Source organism: Columba livia, chromosome 3, assembly GCF_036013475.1.
Source record: "Columba livia isolate bColLiv1 breed racing homer chromosome 3, bColLiv1.pat.W.v2, whole genome shotgun sequence".
Lineage (NCBI taxonomy): Eukaryota > Metazoa > Chordata > Aves > Columbiformes > Columbidae > Columba > Columba livia.
Window position 1 is genome coordinate 61,858,649 of NC_088604.1, and position 22,530 is coordinate 61,881,178.

The 22,530-nt window shown below is 42.2% G+C and overlaps 1 protein-coding gene across 1 annotated transcript in view; it reads right to left on the bottom strand.

Moving 5' to 3' along the window:
- TXLNB (taxilin beta) overlaps positions 1 to 20,254 on the bottom strand; it is a 36,672-nt gene extending 16,418 nt beyond the window's left edge. Inside the window, exons 1-6 of the mRNA XM_005507689.3 lie at positions 20,039 to 20,254; positions 14,354 to 14,770; positions 12,324 to 12,415; positions 8,354 to 8,524; positions 1,914 to 2,108; positions 57 to 176 (exon numbers count right to left, since the gene is read on the bottom strand). Of these exons, the coding sequence (XP_005507746.1) occupies positions 57 to 176; positions 1,914 to 2,108; positions 8,354 to 8,524; positions 12,324 to 12,415; positions 14,354 to 14,756 (981 nt within the window). The 5' untranslated portion in view covers positions 14,757 to 14,770; positions 20,039 to 20,254. The remainder of the gene's footprint in view (positions 1 to 56; positions 177 to 1,913; positions 2,109 to 8,353; positions 8,525 to 12,323; positions 12,416 to 14,353; positions 14,771 to 20,038) is intronic.
- Between the last annotated feature and the right edge of the window lie 2,276 nt (positions 20,255 to 22,530).

Consider the following 22,530-nt stretch of genomic DNA (forward strand, 5'->3'; position numbering starts at 1 on the left):
GGGCTTGTTTTGGCCTAAAGTTAGCTAAAAGACAGACAGATTAAAAGGATATGTACGTATTCCTTTTCTTTCTGATGTCGCTCCTCAGCTTCCTTCATCATTTCCTGAGACTGCTCCAACTTGGCATCCACCAGTTTCTGTTGAAGTTCTCTGTGCTTAAATATTTTATCAAGGTGCTGTAAGGAAATAAATTCTGCTGAATGTGCAGGTTTAATTACACACACTCACAGACCTTCATGCTCATACATGCACAGCTATCTACCCAAACACCCATAAAACAAAAATATTGCAACACAGGAAGACTCCCAACCTATTGCAATCACTAAAAAGACACAGAGCTGATAAGAACAAACTGTGACAGAATTTGCATGGAAAGTTTAACATGTTTACATTATCTATTTTGATTTATTATAGCAAAAAAAAAAATTTAAAAATAGCGCCTTAGGATCTTTGCCAGTTCTATGGCCTGCATATGAAGTCATCAGTATAATGCAATATATTTGAAGATTAAATAATTGCTCATCAATAATAAATATGCAGGTGACAGACTTTTTTGGAGCTGTTATGTGGTGGCCCTAAGCCACTGTGTGGATAAATGTGTGAAGACACATTGCACCTGCAGTACTTGGGAGAATCTGCGTGGCTCCCACTGTCCTCTCAGTAAATACAAGCCCTGTACATCCCCTTTGCCATAGATGCACAATGTGGGCATGGAGGCCCTGGGTGAAAGTACGTGATTGGGGATGTGGAGAACCTCAGACCAGATGAACCAGAGGCCTCCTCTGGCCTATAAAACATCTGGCTCCATGGTGACCTTCAGGAGGTAAATGTTGCTGATAGTCCTCTTCACTCTTCCTGCATTTAGACAAAATTCACAGGAGCAAATATTATGAGTGCATCCCTCTGGCTTCACATTGTCTTCTCATCAAAACTACAAGACAGGGATGTACCTGTCCTTCATTCAGCATAAGACTTCATACACAATGCAACAGATTTGGAAATGGATGTATCGTGTTGGGCATTCCAGATTGTAAGGACAAATTACTTATATTTTATTCAGTATGATAATGTTGTCTAGTTGCACTGAGGCTCACATTTAGGTGTATTTAGAAACAATAAAAAGACTCATTGTGATATCTGCTAGCATTCACCATAAAGTAAAAAAAACAACAACAAAAAAAAGAGAAGGTAGTTTAGGGTTTCACTGAAGGGTGGTTATTTTTTGTTTCAAAAATTTCTGACCAACTGTAGTGTTTACAGAAAGAATAATTTCCCATCTGTATACTGTCTGCTAGATCTTATGGTGAGCATTGTGCCTTCAAAGAAGAATCTACTCCATTGCAAAGGGCCTTCTTTATCTGTCTTCTTAATTTACTGCTTCTGAGAAAGGGTCAGAGCATTCACATCAGACCCCTTCTCAGCTACCTGTGCCTGGACGGAATAAAAGTATACTTGGCATCACCAGCAGAACAGGCTTGTCCAAAGAGATGGGAGGTGGGAAGTGCTCAGTGGGGCCTTGGAGAGGGAAGCAGGAACAGGTGCTGGGGAGCTCCTTGGGGATTTGGGGGAGCGGCGAGGGAGTGGGGGGCAGCTCAGCAGGTGGCTGGCACACCTCAACATTGGGATAACCCGGCCTCTCTACCCACCATGGCCAGGCTGCCGCGGGTGCTGCAGGCAGGGTGTCTGCCTCAGCAGTTCCTTGGCTGCAGAGCTGGCCACACAGGGTCCGGCAGGCTCGCTGTGTGCCTGGTCATGCTTGGACAGCAAAGTGTGATGGACGCTGCCCTTGTTACCTCCACAAGACACCCTAATGATAGCTGTCAGGGGGAACAGGCTGGCGATGCTTCGTGCTGTCCCCTGGGGAAGCTGGATTTACTGCCCATCCCCACGGGCAGCCAGGGTGCTGCTCTCACCTCCTCCCGCAGCTCATACTGGTCAATGATGCTTTTCAGCTTCTCTGCCAGCTCCGTGTTCTCCTGGCAGAGCTTCATGTTCCTCTCGCTTTGCTGCTCGATCTGAGCCTGGATTTCACTCAGCGTGCCCTGGAAATGATTAGTTATTTCTTTCCTCTTCTCATCTTCCTCCCGTGCCCGCTGAATTGTTTCCTCCTGGTGTTAAATGGGAGAGAAGTCAGGCATGAAAGTGAGATGTATAATAAGTGGTTCCTGAAAGATACTGTTTCAGAGTAGCATCAGGCTTCCCTTTGAAGGATTATACATGTTTGCATTCCTCTTTGGAGATTTTCTTGCTTTCATCTGCTCCAACATTAGGCATGATTCTAAATTTACAGAGCAAATTATGCAGCGGCCTCAAAAAAATTAGGAACTAAGAATTTGCATTTATAAAGGTGGATGTAGAGCCAAATTTCAGATGAAAGCAAGCCTGGAAAAGGGACATACATGCATGTCTTGATTCATGGTACTGCAGCACAGCTTTTGCGTTGGAAGAAGATATTTAGTTGAAGCAGTTGAAAGCTCTTTTATCAAAATACTTTCTGATTGGATTAAAAACTCACCCTTTAGAATGCCTCCTTTTAACTACGAATCCTCATATCAAATTTATGGTCTCTGAGATTTTAATTTTTAAGACAAATACACCACTCTCTGTAGATTTTCTCCCAGTTCCTCAGTTTTCCTTCCCTTGCTTTTTAACTGACACCAACATTTGGACTAATTTATTGGATGGTGGAATCAAGGCAAGCTTATGGGCTGTTTTTCACAGAATCAAAGCAGAGAATGAGAACTTTGGGTTTTTTGTTTTGTTTTTTTTTTTAACCAATTGTTGAAATTCTGTTTTGGATTTGTTAATATAAAAGAGAGTGCAGAAAGAATCTGAATTCACTGCTTTGAATCAAGAAATATGGACTATATTTATACCCTACTCATTTGCTTCCAGGGTAGTCTGCCCTTCTGGGGAATATAATCCTGATATACAGTGGTCAGGACCATATCTGCTGTAGTTACAAATCATGCCAGAATCGTGTTTAAGAATCCACTCCACAGCATGCAAATGGCATACTCTAATAAGGTTTCGACTAGCATAGTCATTTATATAAAAAACTCTGATAACACTGCATATGTGTATTTTCTATAAATATGCTTGAATAAAGCCTTAGCTGACTCTAATGAGGTATAATCTATATCATAAATGTGACATAAAAGGTGTTGATTCAGGCCCTACTCTTAAAGTAAGACAAATACCAAATGACCCAATTTCTATTTAGCATGCACAACACAAGCCGGACCTTGGACAACTGTTGTTCAAGGTAGGGGACGTTTGTCCTTTTGCTGACCAGGGAGTGACAGAGATGACAACTCCTTGGATGATGGGAGGAAAGTATTGGAGCTATTAGTGCTAATAATACCTCAATGCACAGAAATCACCACGAAGCCCTACAGTGTTCTGCAGTTTACACGAGAACACGTGTGTGCACTCACAAACAGAATAAAACCACGTGTGAGCCCAGGACTCTCACTCTTAAGAGGAAGAAAGAATTTCAGACAGAGCTGGGCAAATGTCAGGGGGGAGGGCTGGTTCAGCACCTGACTTGGAAATTTGACATGCAAAAAATCTGCAGCAAGATGAAAATGAAGCTCTCTAATTATTATTATTTTTTTTTAATTTGTGAGGATGATTTTGAGTTAGCCTGAAAAATTTTGCTTGGTCAGAAATCAAGCTTTGTTCTGTTTGTAGTTACTTTTTGTTTAACTCTTTTTAGTACAATAGTGGAAAAGAAATGCTGTTCCAAAGTAGACTTAAAAATGCTACATTGCCAAAATGAAACATTTAATTTTCTTTTGAAAGGGGATGTTTACAAACAATGTCATCCTTTCTACTTTTGTTCAAAACTTTGCCAAATTTCACTTGAATTCCTAGATATTAATAGTTTTGGTCAAGTCAGATCTCCATTTTACATCTAATACACTCTTTAAAAAGCTGCTCTTAGTTCTCCATTGTATAGGTGCAGCCCTGAGCAGGGAGGAGAATGACCAAGTGTTTTCACTTCAAGAAGTCAGAGTGAGAAATTGAAATTGCATGTCTGGAATCATATTTCTATGGCTTCAAAACATCCTTCCTCAAAAATACTTTGTTGTTTCAGTGGACCAAATGGTGTTATAACATGTCACTGCTGTGATTTAAAGCTCTCTGGAGTAATAAATCCAATGGAATATAAAACAAAAACCTGGTGGATTGTGTGTTTATCACACTGAGCAGTTCTGTCACAAGGTGAAATGAGACATCCTGAGAATAGCAATCATGCAAATGTTAAAAAAAAAAAAAAAAGGCAAGTGTTATTCAGGATCTTATTTCCTGCTCATCCTCTCTTCTGAGGTAGAATAATTATACAGAGCACAGAAACAATACAAAGATTCATGGTTAAAGACACTGAGCCAGGAAGCATATAGTTGCAGGGCAAAGTATTTCTCTTGACCTCTTCTCCTTCAGAGAAAAAAAATATTTGAAGAAAAGGGGAGATGAGTTGTGTCCCAGAGAGCTCCTCAGAGTCCTTCGTGAAATAGCAATGATTTGTTAAATCCTTGAGATCCCAGCTACAGATTAAAGGTGGGTGTGGATGTGAGGAGCCGGCTGAGCAGAAAGGCGGCTGTGTAGCCTGGGCACTGTGCAGAGACCTGCAGGCATCACCTCTTCCCTGTGCCAAGGAACAACCCCTCTGTGTCTCAGTGCTCTGTCCCTCAGGTAATACAGTTTCATCCTCAGAGTCTTCTGGGTGCTACCGATAATACCATGTGAATAGTGAAGGGTCTTTGGAGGTGTCTGCTTTAAACCTGAACCTTTACCAGCTGTAAAAGTCAGGGTGGGGGCTGGATGCTCATGGTGCCACCAGCAGAGCCCTGTGTCCCTGCCAGCTCTGCTCCAGGGCTGTGGGGATGGCTGCCCTTCACCCATCTCACCTGGGCAGGCATAGTCTGGCAAACTTCAAATCATTGGCATCACCCAGATTTTATTATCACATGGCTACAGCCCCAACTCTTCACTTATGTACGTTCCCATAATCTGAGAAAATGTACTTTTTGCCTGTAGATTCCTTAGTCCTCCCCCCTTCATAACGTCATAGTACAAAGCAAGATCCTTAAGTTTCCTCCAAAATTGGAGGGCTGAAGACAGACTTCTATTTTGTGTTACTATTGTTACAGATGAAATAGCTGTGTGGAGTCCAAAGCTCCTGGTTTGCTTGGTTGAAGGGAGCAGAGCACAAGGTGTTTAGGATGGTGACATTTCAGGATTATCATGGTGAAATCATAGCATGCAAACCATGTTTTAAATTAAGTATTCAATTTTAATGAGAAAAATAAAGCACTGTAAATTATTTTTTAGATTTCCAGTTGTGGAAGACCAGCCATAAACTATTGTTCCCTTTCCTCTGCCCTTTCTTAATCTTTGTGCTCCATATCTACCCTATAAAAGACATATTCTTGTGTTCTCTTGCAATACTGCTATCACTCTCACGTTTTACTGCTAAAAATGCAAGAATGAATTGAATAAAAACTTGTAAAATTAAGATAAGGATATTCTGTAGTTTGGGATTTATCACTGGAATGTGAAATAATTTGCAAATAGAAGGGCAGGATCATCTCTGGTTCTCATGCCTCTCTGGCACAACTCAAAAAGACTTTTGGTCTGCTGAAGTCCTATCAGCCAAGATGACATGAGCAGGGACTCCTAATTTTCAATGAAGCATTCTTTTCTTTCAGGCATCATGGTCTGAGCCAGCTTGGAGCTGAGCCCATAATCAAAGCTGTTGGTTTATGTGACATTTGTATGAAAGTCATTGCATAATGCACAGTAGCAGAAAAGACAAGGGACCTGAGAGGTTCGTGTCACTACAAGATGCTAAGTAGCCACCAAACTATCAGATAATTGGCAGAACACAAACACCACGCAGAGAAATGCTGTTGGTCTGAGCAGAGCTGCTCTCTGTTGCAGTGGGAACACATTATGCTATTTCATGTACATTTATTCTGCTTTTCTTGGAGGGAGAATTAAACATCTGCTTTCTGCTGTGAAGTGTAACTGCAAGGATGATCTGCTCTGTGGATTTCACCCCAGCTCCTTATTGCATATTCATCACCACTTGGCTGTACCGATCTCTGCTTAATGGGAATTCCACACACCAGATGAGTGAAGATGACATTTACATGACGTGATGTGCGCATAACGTACCACGTGGCAAGTCAGAGGAGGTTCATGATCTGGACAGGACAGGTTTCTCCTGTGCTATTGAAACAACACAGTCTCCTACAGTTTTTAATTTCCATGCTTTGGAACATAATCAAAAGTGCTAATTCCAAGTGCTAAAAAATTATGAATCATCTTCTCTGTCCTGCCAAAACCAAAATAAAAATTACTTAAGCAGGAGATTTTAAAAATAACATTCAATTGATTCTCTCGTTTTGGGCCCTCTCAGTACAGTCATAAGTGAAAGAAATTTGCATTCATTTAAATAAGCACATGAGATTCTGGGGATTCACATATGTCCAGGAGCTAAAGCTTAAAGGCAAATATTCTAAGAATTATGTTAAAATTCTTAGAGAGACAAAACTGCATAAAGATATTTAACACCTTTGTTTATTAATTTAATCCTCATTCATTCTGCAAGGTTGTTTAGTCTTACTGTTTTATTTAACTTTGTCGTTTTTACACTGAAAGCACAGGAACCAGAGGAAAGCTATTATTCAGGATTTCTTAAAAGGTCTCCAAATTATTGGAAAGATGTGGCTGAAATGTGAACATTTGTTCCTACTACAAGATCAGCTCAGATACCTTTCCCGGCTTACCTTCATGGGTACAGGATAAAAATCAGAACTGAGTCTGAAATTAATAGGTTTATTTAGGGGACCTAATCTCAAAGTAAAACAGCCCAACAGGTGGAAAGACGTTGGAAAGAGACTTTGCTAAATTTGAAGATGAAATGCGTAATGAAGTATTTATATGCAAAGAGAAAGGAAAAATCATGCTCTCTATTAGAGAGATTAATAAGCATATCATAGCTGGGAAATTGTACGAAGAATTCAACAAAAGCTGTTCCAAATATAATTATTTTTCTCTATACCACCATTTCCACTGATTTGTTCCACTGATACAATTTGTTTGTTTGAGAAATCTCATTTAAGTCTATGCAAAGCACCATATACTGTACTCTTAAATCACTTTAAAATTAGCTTGTATTTATTTTGAAAGATTTTGCCCAAAGACAGCGTGGTAAATCAGTGTGGATCAATACTGAGGTGTAGCTCAGGTCTGTTACAAATGACAGGCACAAATACTATTTACACTGCCAGTTTCGTGCTACTATAACTGAGCACACAGAGATTTGCTTCTAGATTTTTCAATTATCTGTTAAACTGCTTTTGTCCATGTGCACATGTGCACAGTTTGAGTGTGTACATGGCCGTTTCCCCTCCCAGCTATATTCTTACCAATATACTATGAAAGTCAGTGATAGACCTTGAAGACCGGCTCCTGAGGTGGTGGAAATCAATGAAAATCTGTTACAGTTAGCAGAGGTTATATCAGGTGAAATTCTTGCTACTGAGAATTCATATGTATAATTCTATACATAACTATATCCCCATAAAGAAGGATTTTGAAAAGATCAAAGGAGAGGCTTTTTCTATTATAATAACATCACCATCATTAACATGTACTCAGGGAAAAGGAAGATCACAACAGAAATACAGCTCTTGAACACAAAAATTCTTAAGAAGCATAATTATATTATAAATTTCCCATTTACATGGCATGATGCACCAAACAGTAGGCAGACATCCACATGGATCCCAGCCTTTTGACACTCCTGAAAATTTCCTTTTTGAACTGATTCTTGTAATCCAAATGACTTCCACAAACAGTGTTGGCATTCTTCCTGTCTTGAGGTTCAATGTCTTGAGGCAAATGTCCTGATTGACTAACCCTCACAGATCACCCAGAAATGCCCAAGTGCTGAAACTGCATGAAAACACCCGCCAGCCTTCTGTGAGTCCCCTGGAGCAAGGCTGGTGCTCCTGTTATTCTGGCCATACATGCACATCTGCAGCCTCACGGACCTGGCCTGTCAGCACCACTGGTTTTATCTGCACTAAGCTTCCTGTTAATCCAAGGAGGGCTTACAGCTAATGTGTGCAAACTCAATGTCCAAAAATGCTTTGATATAGCCAAACGAGGAATAAAGGGGCCTTGGTATAAACAGGCCTAAGACTAGAGTGTATATGAAGTTATATATTGCACATGCAGATGCAAAGGTCTGTTAGATTTGGTACTAGAGCAAGATGGGAATGCATCAGCATCTTCTTCCCTCCCGACTGTCGGCTACCTTGATGAAGCCACCACTCACCTTGAGGTTTTTGTTGTGCCTCTGGAGCTCCCGGCAGAGGCTCTCGAGCTTGCTGCGGGCGAGGATGGCTCGGCTGTGCTCGCTCTGCAGCTGGTCCTTCTCCTTGGTGATCTGGGCCTGCCTCTTCTGCAGGTACTTGAGCTTTTTCTGCTCGGCACGATGTTCTTCAAGCTGAGCAGGGAACAGGGATTAAAATGAAAAAAAAAAAGAGGAAGAAAAGAGGAAACTAGTTCTTTTGATTTGGGGGAAGTCTTCACACTTTCTTAACCTCTTAGGAAATGTTTTCTATTTATCAGCATTAATGGGAGAGGCGCAAGCAACCTGGAGGAAGTCTCAAGCCTGCTCCCTGCAACAGTCACAAGTGTGCTTGTAGTGTGGCTGAACATAGTTTTTAACACTCTTTTCACATCGCTTCAGCCCTTCCTTCTTTGAGCTGAATTTCTCTGAAGGACATGTGTGAGGTTTTTATTTTTGTTTCAACATTAGGAACTGGAGCAGCCAGCAGTGCTTTACATGGTGAGATTTCTCCAGATCATGAAATAAAGCAATAGCTGCTCAATCTGTTTTGCAGCTTCCTGAAAAAGCAGCAGCTTCCTAGTTACCCAGGAACCTGCTGGAAAAAACAACAGCAAAAGAGGTGCTGGAGACCCGGGATGCCGTCTGTGTGGGGGTTTTGCTGCTGATGGAGGAGAATGCTCTTCAGAGAGGAGTCCCCCCAAAATGATCTGTAGGCACCTCCTCTTGCCAGGCTCCTCTTGCTCCCAGGAGCACATGGGAGAATCTGTCAGTTGTGTTTCTGGGGGTCCTGTCATCAACAGGGGTGGGTTACAGAGAATCAAACCTCTTTTGTGCTCCACGTAACTACCACAGAAAATATGGACAGTCAGTTCCTGACATTCACTTGGGAACCTGCTGTTGCTGTGGGTGGGTGGCTCCTGCCTCCCCAGAGGGCTGTGGAGGAATAACGGTGTATTTGGAGGAGGGATGAAGGTCAGCAACAGAATTACTAAGAGCAGTCACTGCACAGACTGGTCATTTCTTCTGACACGTGCCCATTACCGGCTGCTCTGAAAAAAAGAATTCCTGCACTGCAAATTAACACCATGACACATATGTCAAAGAGCATTTCACCTCTTAAGCTTTTAAAGATCTCGTCTCCCATTACGACGCACTCCTCGCTGCATTACAGGCAGGCATACATTGTGAGATATTTCTGAAGTCCAGATGTTTTCTGGTTGAAAACCAGCAGCATATGAGCTGCAATGGGTAACCCTTAATAATGATAGTTGCTATTAAGATTACATTATCTAATAATACGTACCACTAGTATTAATTATTAACCCAAATATGACTGGGAAAGTCTGTGAGTGCCAGGAAAAGATGTGCAGCTCAAACAAGACAGTCAACAGTCACTGCATTTTACACATTCTTTGCCTGAGGATCTGTTTTCTGCAGATGTTCTGTAATTTATGCTTACAGTACAGAGCTCTATGTACTATCAGTCAAATCAGGCACACCACAAAACAATGCAGTCATCAGCTTGGTGTATATTTACAGTTTATGCCCAACTTACGGCATGTGTATTGTGTGTTTTTACCCTAGTAGATCAGAATAGGAACTTTTGCATCTAATCAAGCTGCACTAGCTAAAATAATTTTTCTAGTATTGTAGGAAAAAAAATAGCCTCTTCGTAATTAAGGCTGAGATTTGTTTTCCTTTACAAGCTTGATTTTGGCCCTTTCTCCTTCCCTTTTAAAAACACAAAAAAGATTCGTTTTGCTTCACATTTTGCATGTGTAGCCTGTGCTGAGCGGATAATTATTATCCAAATTTTAGATGATTCACTCAAGCTGTGCTTGAGATAGCTGGCTTAGAATAAAATAGGTCTTAATCGTGATATGAAACATCTTCCAAGCAGTTTTTGCTCTCTCTTTCTCCACTCCTCCCCCCACCCAAAAAAAAATGGCTTGCACTAGAAACTAATATTTCAAAGTTCTCAGGAGTGCCTAAGATATGGTTTTATTCTTACACTGAAGAAGGGAATTTACTGGTAAACTGGAATGACAAAAGGGCCTCCAATGCTACATTTTTATGAATAATTAATTAAATATTATCTAAAATTGACTACAAATACAAGAAATCCTGATTTTGGAAGGCCGACCTAGAGAGAGAAACTCTCAATTTAGGAAAAAAAGTTTTATCTTGACCCCACTGCAGACAATAACGATACTAATTTATTTGTGTATACTTCTTGTGCTCAACACTTGTGAGACCCTCAGGACCTCTGAAAATAAACCAGTCTCAAGTAATTCTGCAACAGCTGTTTGTAGGCAAAAGCTGTAGTAAAGCAGAGTCTGCTTTACTAACACTCTGCCTACACCAGTATTAGTGAATGAAACATTCTCTAATGGCGAGTAATGTGGCATGGATTGTGCCAAAATGGCTAAACTGTCCTCTTCTCCTGTCCCTGCAGTCATGGCATCCGTCACACTAGCCCATGCTCTTCCCTGATGCCTTCCATTTTCTGGTGTTTTCTTTTCTATAGGCTGTGCCAGGGCATGTGCATAAATAGCACATGCATAAATACTTAAATAGCACATAGCTGGGTGGCTGTGGGGAAGTGCTGATGCTGTGTGGGGTCACAGCTGGGCACAGGTGGCAGCAGCAGCACTATTTAATGCAGCTGAAGCCATTGCCAGCACCCAGCTCAGCCTGGCACATGGCTGCACCTTCCCCTGAGCAGCAACAAGGGTTTGCCTCACTACGTGGTGGTTCACCAGGCCGGAGAGCTGAAGGCTGGAAAATAACTTAGCAAAAGCAAAAAGTGACCTAAAGTGTGTGATGGGGATGGACAAGAGGGAGCAGAGATAGTCATAATTACTACACCTGACTGCTGATAAGTTATTAGAATGATAGAAAGTCCTGAGTTGGAAGGGACCCACAAGGATCACACTACACCCCTCAGCTGTGCTGAGTGAGCAGTATAAGGCTTTTTACAATAAGCTTGCAGTTGTATTTATTAACTGATTACATTACACAGTGATGTACATTACACAGGATGTCAAAAACAAATGTTCAGTATTTTTTTGTCTTAGCACCTTTCTCCTGCATGGGCTATTTGCAATATTGCCCCTGTTTTATACAGTTGCTCCAATGATGCTTGAATGCATTGGAGAGTATATTATAGAGGAAGAAGATGACCTATTTCAGTTAATCTGTGGGTGTGAAGTCTCTTTAAGCACAAGCTAAACCATCATCAGCCCGAGCCAAATTTATGAAATCAGAGGATTTTACATGAAAAAAGAGAAAGCTGAACTTCACATTATGATGAGACATGGATGCATCTGCACATAAAACCAATTACAAAGTCATTGTTCTGCTTGGCAAATCTTTTAGCACTTCACAAAAAGTAAAATGCTGCAGCCCTTTCATTTGGAAGATTTTCACAGCTTATGGCCACAGAACCCTGTAATGACTTATTAGAAAAAATCACTTGATCTGAAAATAACCTTTCTTAAGTGTGGAAAGAACAGAGGTTGCTGGCATTGTTACAGGGGTGACATTATGGTGGCAGGGGCTTTGATTCTTCATTTCACTAAGCTGTGGTTTCTCTTACCATTAGCCTAAGGTCTCTAGTTCCTGGTTGTCTGCTTCCTAACTTTTAAACTAAGCCCTGCACTATTTTTTAAAATTATTATTAAATCACTCATATGTAATTTAAAGCAATACCTGCATATGGAGGTATGCAAAACTCCTTGCAGAAGACAAAGGCAAGAGCCCAGCTTGTTTTCCTCACTTTTTCTCTCCTTCTCATCTCTAACTGGTTATTTAACCCAGACAACTATTTTGGGATTCACTTAGCAGGACAGATGCTACTACTACATGAACTTTGACCATGCTGCATGGCATATGGTTTTTATATCTTACTGTATAGACAGTTTGCACAGAAGAGAACCAATGTTGTACTAACCAGCTCAGCATACTTCTTAAATAACAGATCCAGCTTCTCCTCTGGAGTATTCAGCTTGTTCAAGCTTTGCATCAGTAGGGTGCCTTCCTTTCCTTGAAAAAAAAAAAAAGAAGCAGAGATTTGATGGTAGAGGTAGTTTGTAACTGGTGTACTGTTACGAAATTGGTTGTCTGATGCATGAATCTGTAAAAACTCAGGGAGAAATGAGGCATTTTGGGACAAAACAATTTTTTCTTTGAATTCATGTTAGTTTCTTCTCCTCACAAGAACAAACGTGCTTGAATTTTCTTCTATTTCAGCCCTCAGTAATGTGCTGTCTTCTAGCAAAAGCCTTTTTTCTGTTTAGCCTAATTTTAATGTATTGTTTTTGTAATGTCACAGGATCACATATATGGCACATTTTGACTCCAGAGGCTCAAAAGCCAGATCTCTTAGCAGGCAAAAACTGATCAAAGCTGGTGTAATCAGCTCCTGCACTGCTCAAGCCATGCAAGACAGAAGGAAGATTAAGTCAGGTAAAGGGACTATAGTGCAGATGGAAAAATCAGAGAGTGGCGGGTACTGCCAGCCAGGTCTGGGCTACATGATCCTGATGTAAATCAGTTCTCTGACTTGGTAAAGAGAGAATGAATACCAGAGACAATGCTTTCACAGTTTAATAACTATCTGGGCATGCATAGCTAATTCACTGCGTAGCCATTTATATATTGCTTCCCTTCTGATACCTCTTGGTATTCATTTCAGCCCTGAGTATGAGCTGGAGCTTGAATACCACTTGTTCATCAAATACAAAATATCCCTGGTGTACCTGCAGATAAGGATGGCTGTGGTGCCAGGGGCTTGGCTGTGCTTTTCCAAATGCTTCTCTTTCCTGAGTTTGTGAGAGCAAATTTGCTTTCTGCTTTAGGCTGGACTTTTTCTACTTTAAGCCTAATGCAGTCCAGAAGTACTGCCTGTGGAGAAAGTCCACTATTTCACACTAAATTGTCTCTACAGTAACAATATAAATAAGTTCTCAAGAGCTAAAATCAAATCCTGGAGTGAAAACTGTTGAAAGTGCAACTGCAGAGCCGTGCTTTGGTACTTTCACTGATCTTGGAGAGGTACCAATAACTGCATCTAAGCCAGGGCAATAGAAAAGGGGGAGCTTTCTCCTGGATATTCAAGGCACTTGGAAAAAAAGCCCTGCACTGTTCTACGCTTAGTCCCCTGCCTGTCAGAACGTCCTGCAGTGATTTTTTCTATAGTGTTGATCTACGGCTGTGTTCTGGTTCTCACATAAAGGTGAAGCTTGAAGATCGGCGGGAGTTTAAAGTGGGAAGGGAAATAAATTACATGCTTATTAGATTGGGATGTAACTACATTGCTCTCTAGTGGCTGCCCAGCAGAAAGGACAACCTTCGCAAAAACTTGCTGACTTCTTTCTGGCTCAGCTAACAGAGCACTGCCATGGCCGAGAAGCTCTCTAAGCACTGTGCTTAGAGAGAAAGAGCACATTGCCTTATTTCACATAGTCCATCATGAGTCTGGAGGTCCGCTAGATGAAAAATAACCTGGGCATGTTAGTGAATTTGTTCTGCAAATTCCCACACCACATAATAGCACCATTAGCACTGTTAGGACTACTGAGAAATTGTAACTGAGGAAGCAGGGGAAGAAAAATTTACTGAGGCACAAATGAGAGATCAGGTTTTCTTTTCTCTAAGTAGCAACTTTCTGCAGTGTGCCGTCAGACTCACAGCTTTGGCTAATTAGTTTGAGTGGCCCAATAGCACATCAGAATTGTGTGATACAATCCTAAGCTTTTGTCTTTTTCAAAGAACTAATATCTGATACAGCCTATGTGTATCTATTTTGTAATTGTTGAAAATACTTATCAGTTAGAGAAAAGTTGTAACAGTCACCATAATTTTCAGTGATAACTAGAGGTCCCCATCATCCATTGCAGAGGCTTAACATGGGAAAGAGCAAGGAGCAGGGAGGTTTTATTTCTGTCCACAGAAGGGCTGGGTAAGTATGCAAGTACTTGCCTAGTCCTTTCAGGATTTTCTTCTCCAGCTTTTGCTCTTTGCTGCCACTGGGCTCCTTTGCTCTGGAAGCATCCCCAGGAGCCAGTTTCTCTTTCTCACCCTCCTCATTTGCATCCTCACACTCAGCATCCTCCACGCTGCCTGGCTCTCCCTTCTCAGGCCTGTTGGTTCCCGTAGTGGTGCTTTCCTTCTCCATCAGGCTCACGGCAGACCCGTAAGTTTTTATAATGTCCTCCAACTGCCGGCTCAGCTCCTCTGAGATGTCACACACGGCTCCTTCGGGCCAGGTGCTTGGCTGTTCTGTGGGGGCTGGAGCAGGGGGCTGCGAGCCTGGGGCAGCTTTGTCCCCACTCTGCCCCTGGATGTCCTGCCCGGGCAAGGTGGGAGACTGGTCATTCTCCATGCTTGGTGCAGTACCTGACAGAAAACACATGGAGGATTAATTTAAAAGCAGGCAAAATTAGTCTTATAACTGCTCCCGAAACTAAGCCAGTATGTGAGTGATTTTGTGCGGAATTTGGTATGGCACCTTATCGGTTGGCTCTGGCTTGATGAATATGTCACACTTAAATGAACAACCAAAGTGATTTGCCTGAGGGAGAAAAGCAAATTATCTACTTTCCAAGAGGAAAAATATGCCCAAACCTAATACTTAAAAATCAAACCCTTTTATTCCTGTTGCCAGCAATAACACACAAAATGACACCTGAGTCATTTCTATCACTTCCCTCCCTGAACATACTATTTGCCACTTGTTTACTTTTCTTGATCTGTTTATCTGCAAATGCTGGCTAGCAAGGTGGGCAGCTTTACTTCAGAGCTGCATCAGTTTCATTTCCTATTTCTCTCCTGCCAGCACATCTTAAGTCAATAATCATGAAAAATGAATATTTTAAATTAATCTGGTGCACTGAATACTGCACTATGCTCTTAGAGAGCCCAGCATGGTGCTTGATCTACAAATGGCCTGGCTTGGCACTGTCACAATAATGGCAAAGAATAAGATAAACAGCTATAAACTGCTCTTCTCTTGTATTTGCTGCATGCTGCTGACAGCTTGTTTAACAAAGTACAAAAACTGGAATAAATCACAATGAAGTAAAACTGACCAGAAGTACCATGGTCCATGGTGTTTTCTGGGGAAATTTCAGATAATCTGTTCCAAATTTGCAAAGAGAAGATTTTGTTTTCCCACCGCTTTGGGCAACTACACTCAGCCAGGTGAATCCAAAGCCCCCAGTATCTGTGTTCCTCTGGAGGCTGCTCTGGCTTACCCGGGACCTGGCAATGAGGTTGTCAGCAAGAGCATCCACACCAGCCTCTGCAGGTGTGTACCAGTAGAAATAGCATCTCTGACTGCATGTGGCTGGAAACCTCAGTGTAGAGAAAACTCCTGCCTTCTCAGAGTGCCAGCAGAGCTGCTGCCACCACTGCATTGCCCTCACGAGGTAGCACAGAGGTGCTGGATGCACAGCTGGGTGTCAGCCTGGAACCAGCCCCCACTTCTGCTTAACTACATGCTCCATACTCTTTATAGCCAATGAGTTCTTTCTTTCTTTTTTTCAGGCTGATTTTTGTTCCTCCTTTTAATGACACGATTTACAATGGTATCAATGGGGAACAAAGAGAGGAAAAAGATTGCTTTCTCAGTTCTGTTCTAGCATCTGAAGTGACTCTTATTTTCTGAAAAACAACTTGCTTTGAAAACATGGAGCTAACTGAGAAGCACTTTGTTCTCTGCTCAGTTGCCTGTAACCTTTATCTTCTATGGTGTCTAAATTTCTACAGCTTTCAAAATCATAAACTAACTTGGCCAAAGGCAGCATATGATAAGAAAGATGTAATTTATTGTCATACATGACTCAGTGTTTGTTATTAAACTTTCCCCAGTCAAAGTGATGTTTGGAAGTGCAGTGACAGCCATCACTTAGGCAACATTTTCAATATTTGATTGTCTAGCTATTTTATAAGATAGTCAAATATTATAGTTTATAATCTCTCAAGCATTTAATTGTGAACCTATAATTGAAAGATTTGAGTGAGGTTTAGGATGTGCTTGAAAACTGTTAGCTACAAATCCCTGCGCCTGCAGTCCACCCACAGGTACAACTTGCCAGTGGGAACAGCTTGGGAAGGCAGCTGGACCTGGTCCCATAGACCCTGTCAGACAGACACACCCCATTCTTTCCTTCCTGTATGTGGCATGGTCATTATATCACTGCAAAGTGATTGTAAAATTATATCTGTCTGATTTTATTTCATATTGAGTTTAATTTACATCAAAATATTAGACCCTACATGTGCAATTTAGGTAAATAATTCCAGATAGCATGAATGTTAGACTACAGTTTGTGATCTTGTTTTAACTAGAGATAATTGACTGCCAATTAATTCAAGGTCAGTTAGATTATTGTAAATGCTAAGCTAGAAGCTCCACAAAATATGTGTTTATCTCTGACATGGTCAGACTAGTGTTTACAATTGTATTCATTAATTTGAATTAACTGACAATTGGCAATCAATCAGCCAGAAATCCCAGGTTCACCAGCTTTTGTCTAGACAGAACAAAAGTCTCACAAAGTACATCCCTGATTTAAACTAGCTATTTTTGTAACATGTGCATCACAGAGGGAAAACAGGATTGCTAAATGCTCCACCTCCAAATATGAATTTCTCTTCTGACTACCTACTCTCTTTGTAAGAAGGCACAAGCTGACACGGTTCTCATTGCACCCTGACTCTCTCCGTTGTCTGCCTCCTGACTCCCAACTGCATCCCTCATGGAGCAGCTCCATTTTGCTAAAGGTTTCCTCCTACGTAAATCACAAAGCATGTCTGCAAACACAGTAGGCTTTAAATCATCAGCGGTGATTGATTTATGCACAGTGTTTCTAAGTAATTAGGAAAAACACAGGTGAATGAAAGATAAACTGGATGTTTAGAATCAAGGACACAAGGACACAAGATGTATAAACACTGGCCGCACAGGAAATCTTCCCTAACGTAGCTAGAAAGGGGTTAGTAACAATCAGTCTCTGAAACCATGGCAATTCACATCTGCTGAGGTTCAGTCCACCAGCCTGAGCATGCAGGAACCACAGAAATACCCAGCAAAAATCTTTAACCCTAGGGTAGCCACCTGATGGATCATACTGGGGATCATATTTACACATACAAATAAATATTTTAATGTTTTATTCTGTTGTCCTTCAGGCTGAACCATGGATCTGCTAACCACTTTCAGCACAAACACGGCACCTGTTAAGACTTCTACACCTTGTTTTGTGTAACAGCTTCCCCAGCGTCACAGAGTGCTGCTGAGAACAGCCTCCTTTTACAGCCTTTGATGCTGGGAAATTTTACTGCAGCTGGCCCCAGTCCTCCGCATGCTCCAGCTTGTTTAACCTTGATATACATCAGGAATTCTTCCTTATCGGGCCACAAAAGTCTTACAGTGCCAATATCAGCAAGACCCAAAGTGTTTACATTATGTGCTATCTTAGATACAGTAATGCCTAAAAATTAGGTGCCCAGAAGATAAATACCTTGGTTCCTTGGTTTGCCCGATTTTAGGCAATCCACCTTTTGACATTTGTGACTCCTACCACCGTTACCATTGCCTCCAGGCACCAGAATTTCCAACAGGGCCATATCCTATTTTATGGCGAAAGGGAGGACTGACTGGAGGATCTGACTGAGTCTGAGTGTTGGATCTTGTTTATTTTTTTCCTTCTGCCCTTCCAAATCTGGGACCTGTTCCATAGCCCTTTCATGGCCCTGGTGTTTTTGAATGGAAACTTGATCCCAAACATTTGTAGTTGCTGCCTATAGATAATCACTCTTGTCCTCCCCGCTCAGGGAAGCGGTTGAGTCACCATCCCTGAAGGTGTTCAAAAGACAAGTTGATGAGGTTCTTAGGAACATGGTTTAGTAAAAGTTGGACTCTATGATCTTGAGGCTCTTTTCCAACCAAAATTATTCTATAACTCTGTGGTTCCTCTCCTCCAGTTGGAAACACTAAGAGCCAGAGGGTGCTGCTTCCTCCCCACTGTGAGAGACCCTCTTCTCCATTCTCTTCCTTCCTCTGTTAAATGCTTGGGATAACCCAGGAGACCAATGGAGCCGCTTGGGGCACAGGTGACCCCCGGTCTCAGGTGGGAGGTAACAAACACTGGTCTCAGGCTGATGTCTTTCTGTAGGAGGACTCGTGGCCATGCCTGCTGTCCCACAGTGAGACTGATTCTTGGGAAAGCAGCAGTCTGTGGTTGTCCCCAAAGGCACAAAGCTGGGCTGAGCACACAGCACAGCCACAGACGCACCCCAAGGTAACCCTGGAGGTGTTTAAAAGGCATTTAGATGAGGTTCTTAGGGATGTGGTTTCTTACTAGAGTGCCGCTAAGATCAGTCTGGTAATGTGCTGAGTTTGTCTGTCTCCGACCGTATCCCTTAACATTTCACATTTATGCCACAATTTGCTTTCGCTGTGCTTTGAAATCAGCTAGTACTTCTAAAGTAAAAGGTCAATGGGAAAGAGCCAGTGCCTGATTTAGCAGAGGAGCAAAAGCCATCCCTCTGCTGCTGGGAGAACCATCCCCCATGCCGGGCTGCACCAGCCACCTCTCACGCCGCTGGAGCAGACACTGCTGCCGAGGCACCGTCCTGGCATGAGCAAAGCACAAATTAAATGTTGTCTTCTTAGCTTCTCTTGCAGACTGTCTTGCATACTGTCTCAGAGTTTTGTTTATCTTTTTTTAAACAGAGCGCTTCCCCTTCCTTCTCAAGGGATTTGCTTTCTCCTTCCCTTCTTGCAGTTTGAACTTCTAGAGGGTTTACAAACAGGTCTATATTTAGCTCTTGCCTCCCCATGTATCTAGCAGAAGGACACATGGCACCTGCTCTGCAGCCAAGAGTTATTTTAAGCACTTCTAAAATGGGTAATGATATTTAGCACTTTGTGCTCAAAATTCACATACATAGACATACTTCTCTAAAACGACACATTCCATATACTCACATGAGCTAGCATAAGCTGATAAAATCTGAATTTTTACCTCTACAGGACACCAGAATGAACTTTATTAACACCTCAAAGCAGCATACATTAAACTCTGGAATGGGCCACACTACTGTAGCTCCAATTGCCCTCCAGAAAAATACAATCACCTTCTTATAGCTTAGACAGTGTCCTATGTATTACTTCAGAAAGCGATGACAAAATCAGCTTTATCAACTACATGCTACATTTGAATAGCTTTATGATTTACGCACAATTTTCTAGCACAAAACTGAACAAAAGTGAGGAGGCTTCACAGTAGGTTTTCATACAAGCATGGAAAGAACCAGACTCAGAGACTTTCTGAAGTCCACTGCCTCACCTCTCACGCAGCACCTGAGTCTTGACCACTGACTGTTGTAGCAAACCAGCCGTGGCCCCTAGTCTCACTTAAAAGCAAGCTCTACCAAAGCCAGCTTAAAATTTTTGATCACTCTTTAGAGAAGCTTTTCTTACTTTTACCAACAGCCTTAGGTACTCGCCTGTTTTCCTCACACATTTCCTAGTGCCCAGGCTTTTCAGGCTATTCCTAGAAAACGTGGGCTGAAAGTCCCAAAGGGAAACACTTAGACTAAAGCCCTTGCGCCAAGCCACCACACAGTGACAGCAAGGAAGCCGTTCATCAGACTTACCGGAGCAAAAAGAAGAGGTGAGTGGAGAAAAAAAGTCAGGCAGAAAGCTCAGACAAGAGCACGCCAGCAACAGGACACTGGTGCTGTAATCCTGTCACCGAGGGAAGAGGGATGGGAAGACCAAACGAGAAGGGAAGGACAGAATGACACAGCAGGAGCAAACAGAGCAGAGACCGAATGCAGGGGACTGGCTCTGATAGGCGAGCAGGGAGGCTGCCTGCGAGCTGGCAGCTTAAGCCAGCTCTGCTGGCTATTCCCTGCTCTGACAGAGATAGCACAAGAGATTAGAGACTCAGGCCCACAGAAAGAGAAAATGAAGGAAGCATTCATACACAGCTGCTGCCCTTCAAAATTAAGTCCTAATCCTTCAATGACTTAATGTGCCGTGCTGTGTAAAATTTGTCAGTATTGACTATTGATCGGTCAAACTCAGTGTACATTTTCTGTCTGCACCAGAAAGACCAGGGTGGATTTCCATAATGTGGAATGGGATATGGGCAGGATTTGTTAAAAACCAGACTGATTCTTAATCATAGACTCACTGTCTGGAAGGGACCACAGGAGGTCTTTACTTCAGCCTCTTGTTCAAAGCAAGCTCAGCTGTGAGCTCAGACCAGGTCTCTCAGAGCTTTATATTAGTCTTTAAAACTTCCAAGGATGGAGACTGCATGACCTCTCTGGGAAGTCTGTTTTCCTGCCTGATTGTCCTCATGGTGAAAAAGTCTCTCCTTACATCCAGCCTGAACTTCCCTTGTTTCAGCTTGTGCCCATTGCCTCTTCTCCTCCCACTTTACAACCCTATGAAGAGCTTGTCTGTGTCTTCTTGATAATCTCCTCATAGGTATTGTGGGGCTGCAGCTAGGGGCCTCCAAAACTGTCTGTTCTCCAGGCTGAACATCCCACTTTCCCCAGCCTCAGGGGAAAGGGAAAAGTGCTCCAGCCTCAGTCATGGTGGTGCCTCTGCAGTGAATTGACCAGTTTCTCATTGGGGCAGCAGTGCTAATGGAGCTGGCTGGTGTAGCTGTCTCCCTGATCTCAATAGCTCCCAAACAAATGTTCTCACTGCTGCCAAGGTAATCTGTCTGACCTACTATTTCCATGTTACCTTGCTGCTCACATTGGCCCAGAGTTGTTTATACAAACAAGCAGAGCATTCCCTAGGGAGCTCAGCTGTATCTTGTTTATCCAGCAACCAGCATCTACCACTTCTGTAACCCACAAGCCACTCAGGCAGCATCTTGAGATGCCAGATGGCCTAAGGACCATCTGCTGCCCACTCCCTAGAGAGAGATGTAGGTCAGTTTAATGCACAAATACACAAACAACTGAGAAGCAATAGGGCTCATACTGGAAGTGGCAATCAGGGCTATGCGAAGAGAAATGGGACTTTGGCTCCAGTGAAAAATAATAAGGCTCAGAACAATGACAGGAGGAAAAATACAGGTATGCTACAATTATTTGGAGTAAGCCTTCAAACGGAATAATTGTTGCATGGGACTAGAGGATCTAGAAATGTTTTGCACCTCATTTACGAGGGGTACAAGAGTAAACAGTACTGGGCAGCTCAGTATGAAGAACTATTGGCTCAGGAATAGTCCATATGTGAGCAGCATCTCAGACTTACACTAGAGAAGACTATAAGTCCTGCTATATTTGTGGAGACAGTGTCTGTGGGGCAGAAAGAACATACTTGGGTTGATTTCTCATTATTTTTATTCATCTACTTGGAAAAGGCAGCTCATGTTATCTAAGGATGTGTGGGCATCATGGCTTAAGGAAAAATCAGTTCTTTGGACCTTCTTTAGGCACTGGTGGTGGCTCAGTAGTGCTCCTTAGGAAGTCACAGATTTAAGTATAATAATAACGAAAGGGAGCTTGCAAGGTCAGAGGCTTCTGTTAAGAATCTTTTGGAGGGCACTGGAAACCAGCTGGACGTGTTTTGAGAGAAGATAAAGCTCTGGAGTTGTTTGTGACAGTGCAGAGTGAGTGAGCAGAATACCAGTGAAGATAAGAGTGTTTGTGTGGGCTCCTTGTGCTCCTTCTGTTTTGACTGGAAAATTCTCCTGTTCTAGTCCCTTGTTCATTTTTCTTTTGAAATAAGACCAGCTCCAGGGTTTCTGAGACCAAAAAGCACAACTGAGCTACCAAGGAGCTAAGCAACAGCTGAGCTGCAGAAAGTTACTCCAGCATATCTGCACTCCTTGACAAACACAAGGAAACATGTTCAGCTTTGCTTTCTTTCACTGGGGTTAAAGCCATTACGTGTTAGCTCCTTCTTGCAACAGCCTGACAGCGTGCATGCAGGCTCTTATCACAGCTCAAATAACACTCAAGGATTCACTGGGTAGTGAGAAGTTGGTCACGTCCTTGAGACATCAGGGCGTACTGACAACAGTTATTTTTAGGGATTTTATGTATTCTTTTTGTGTGCTATGGGAAAGTTTCCGCAAAAGACTGTCAGTTAAACTCTCTCAAATGCTCAAAGGCTTTAA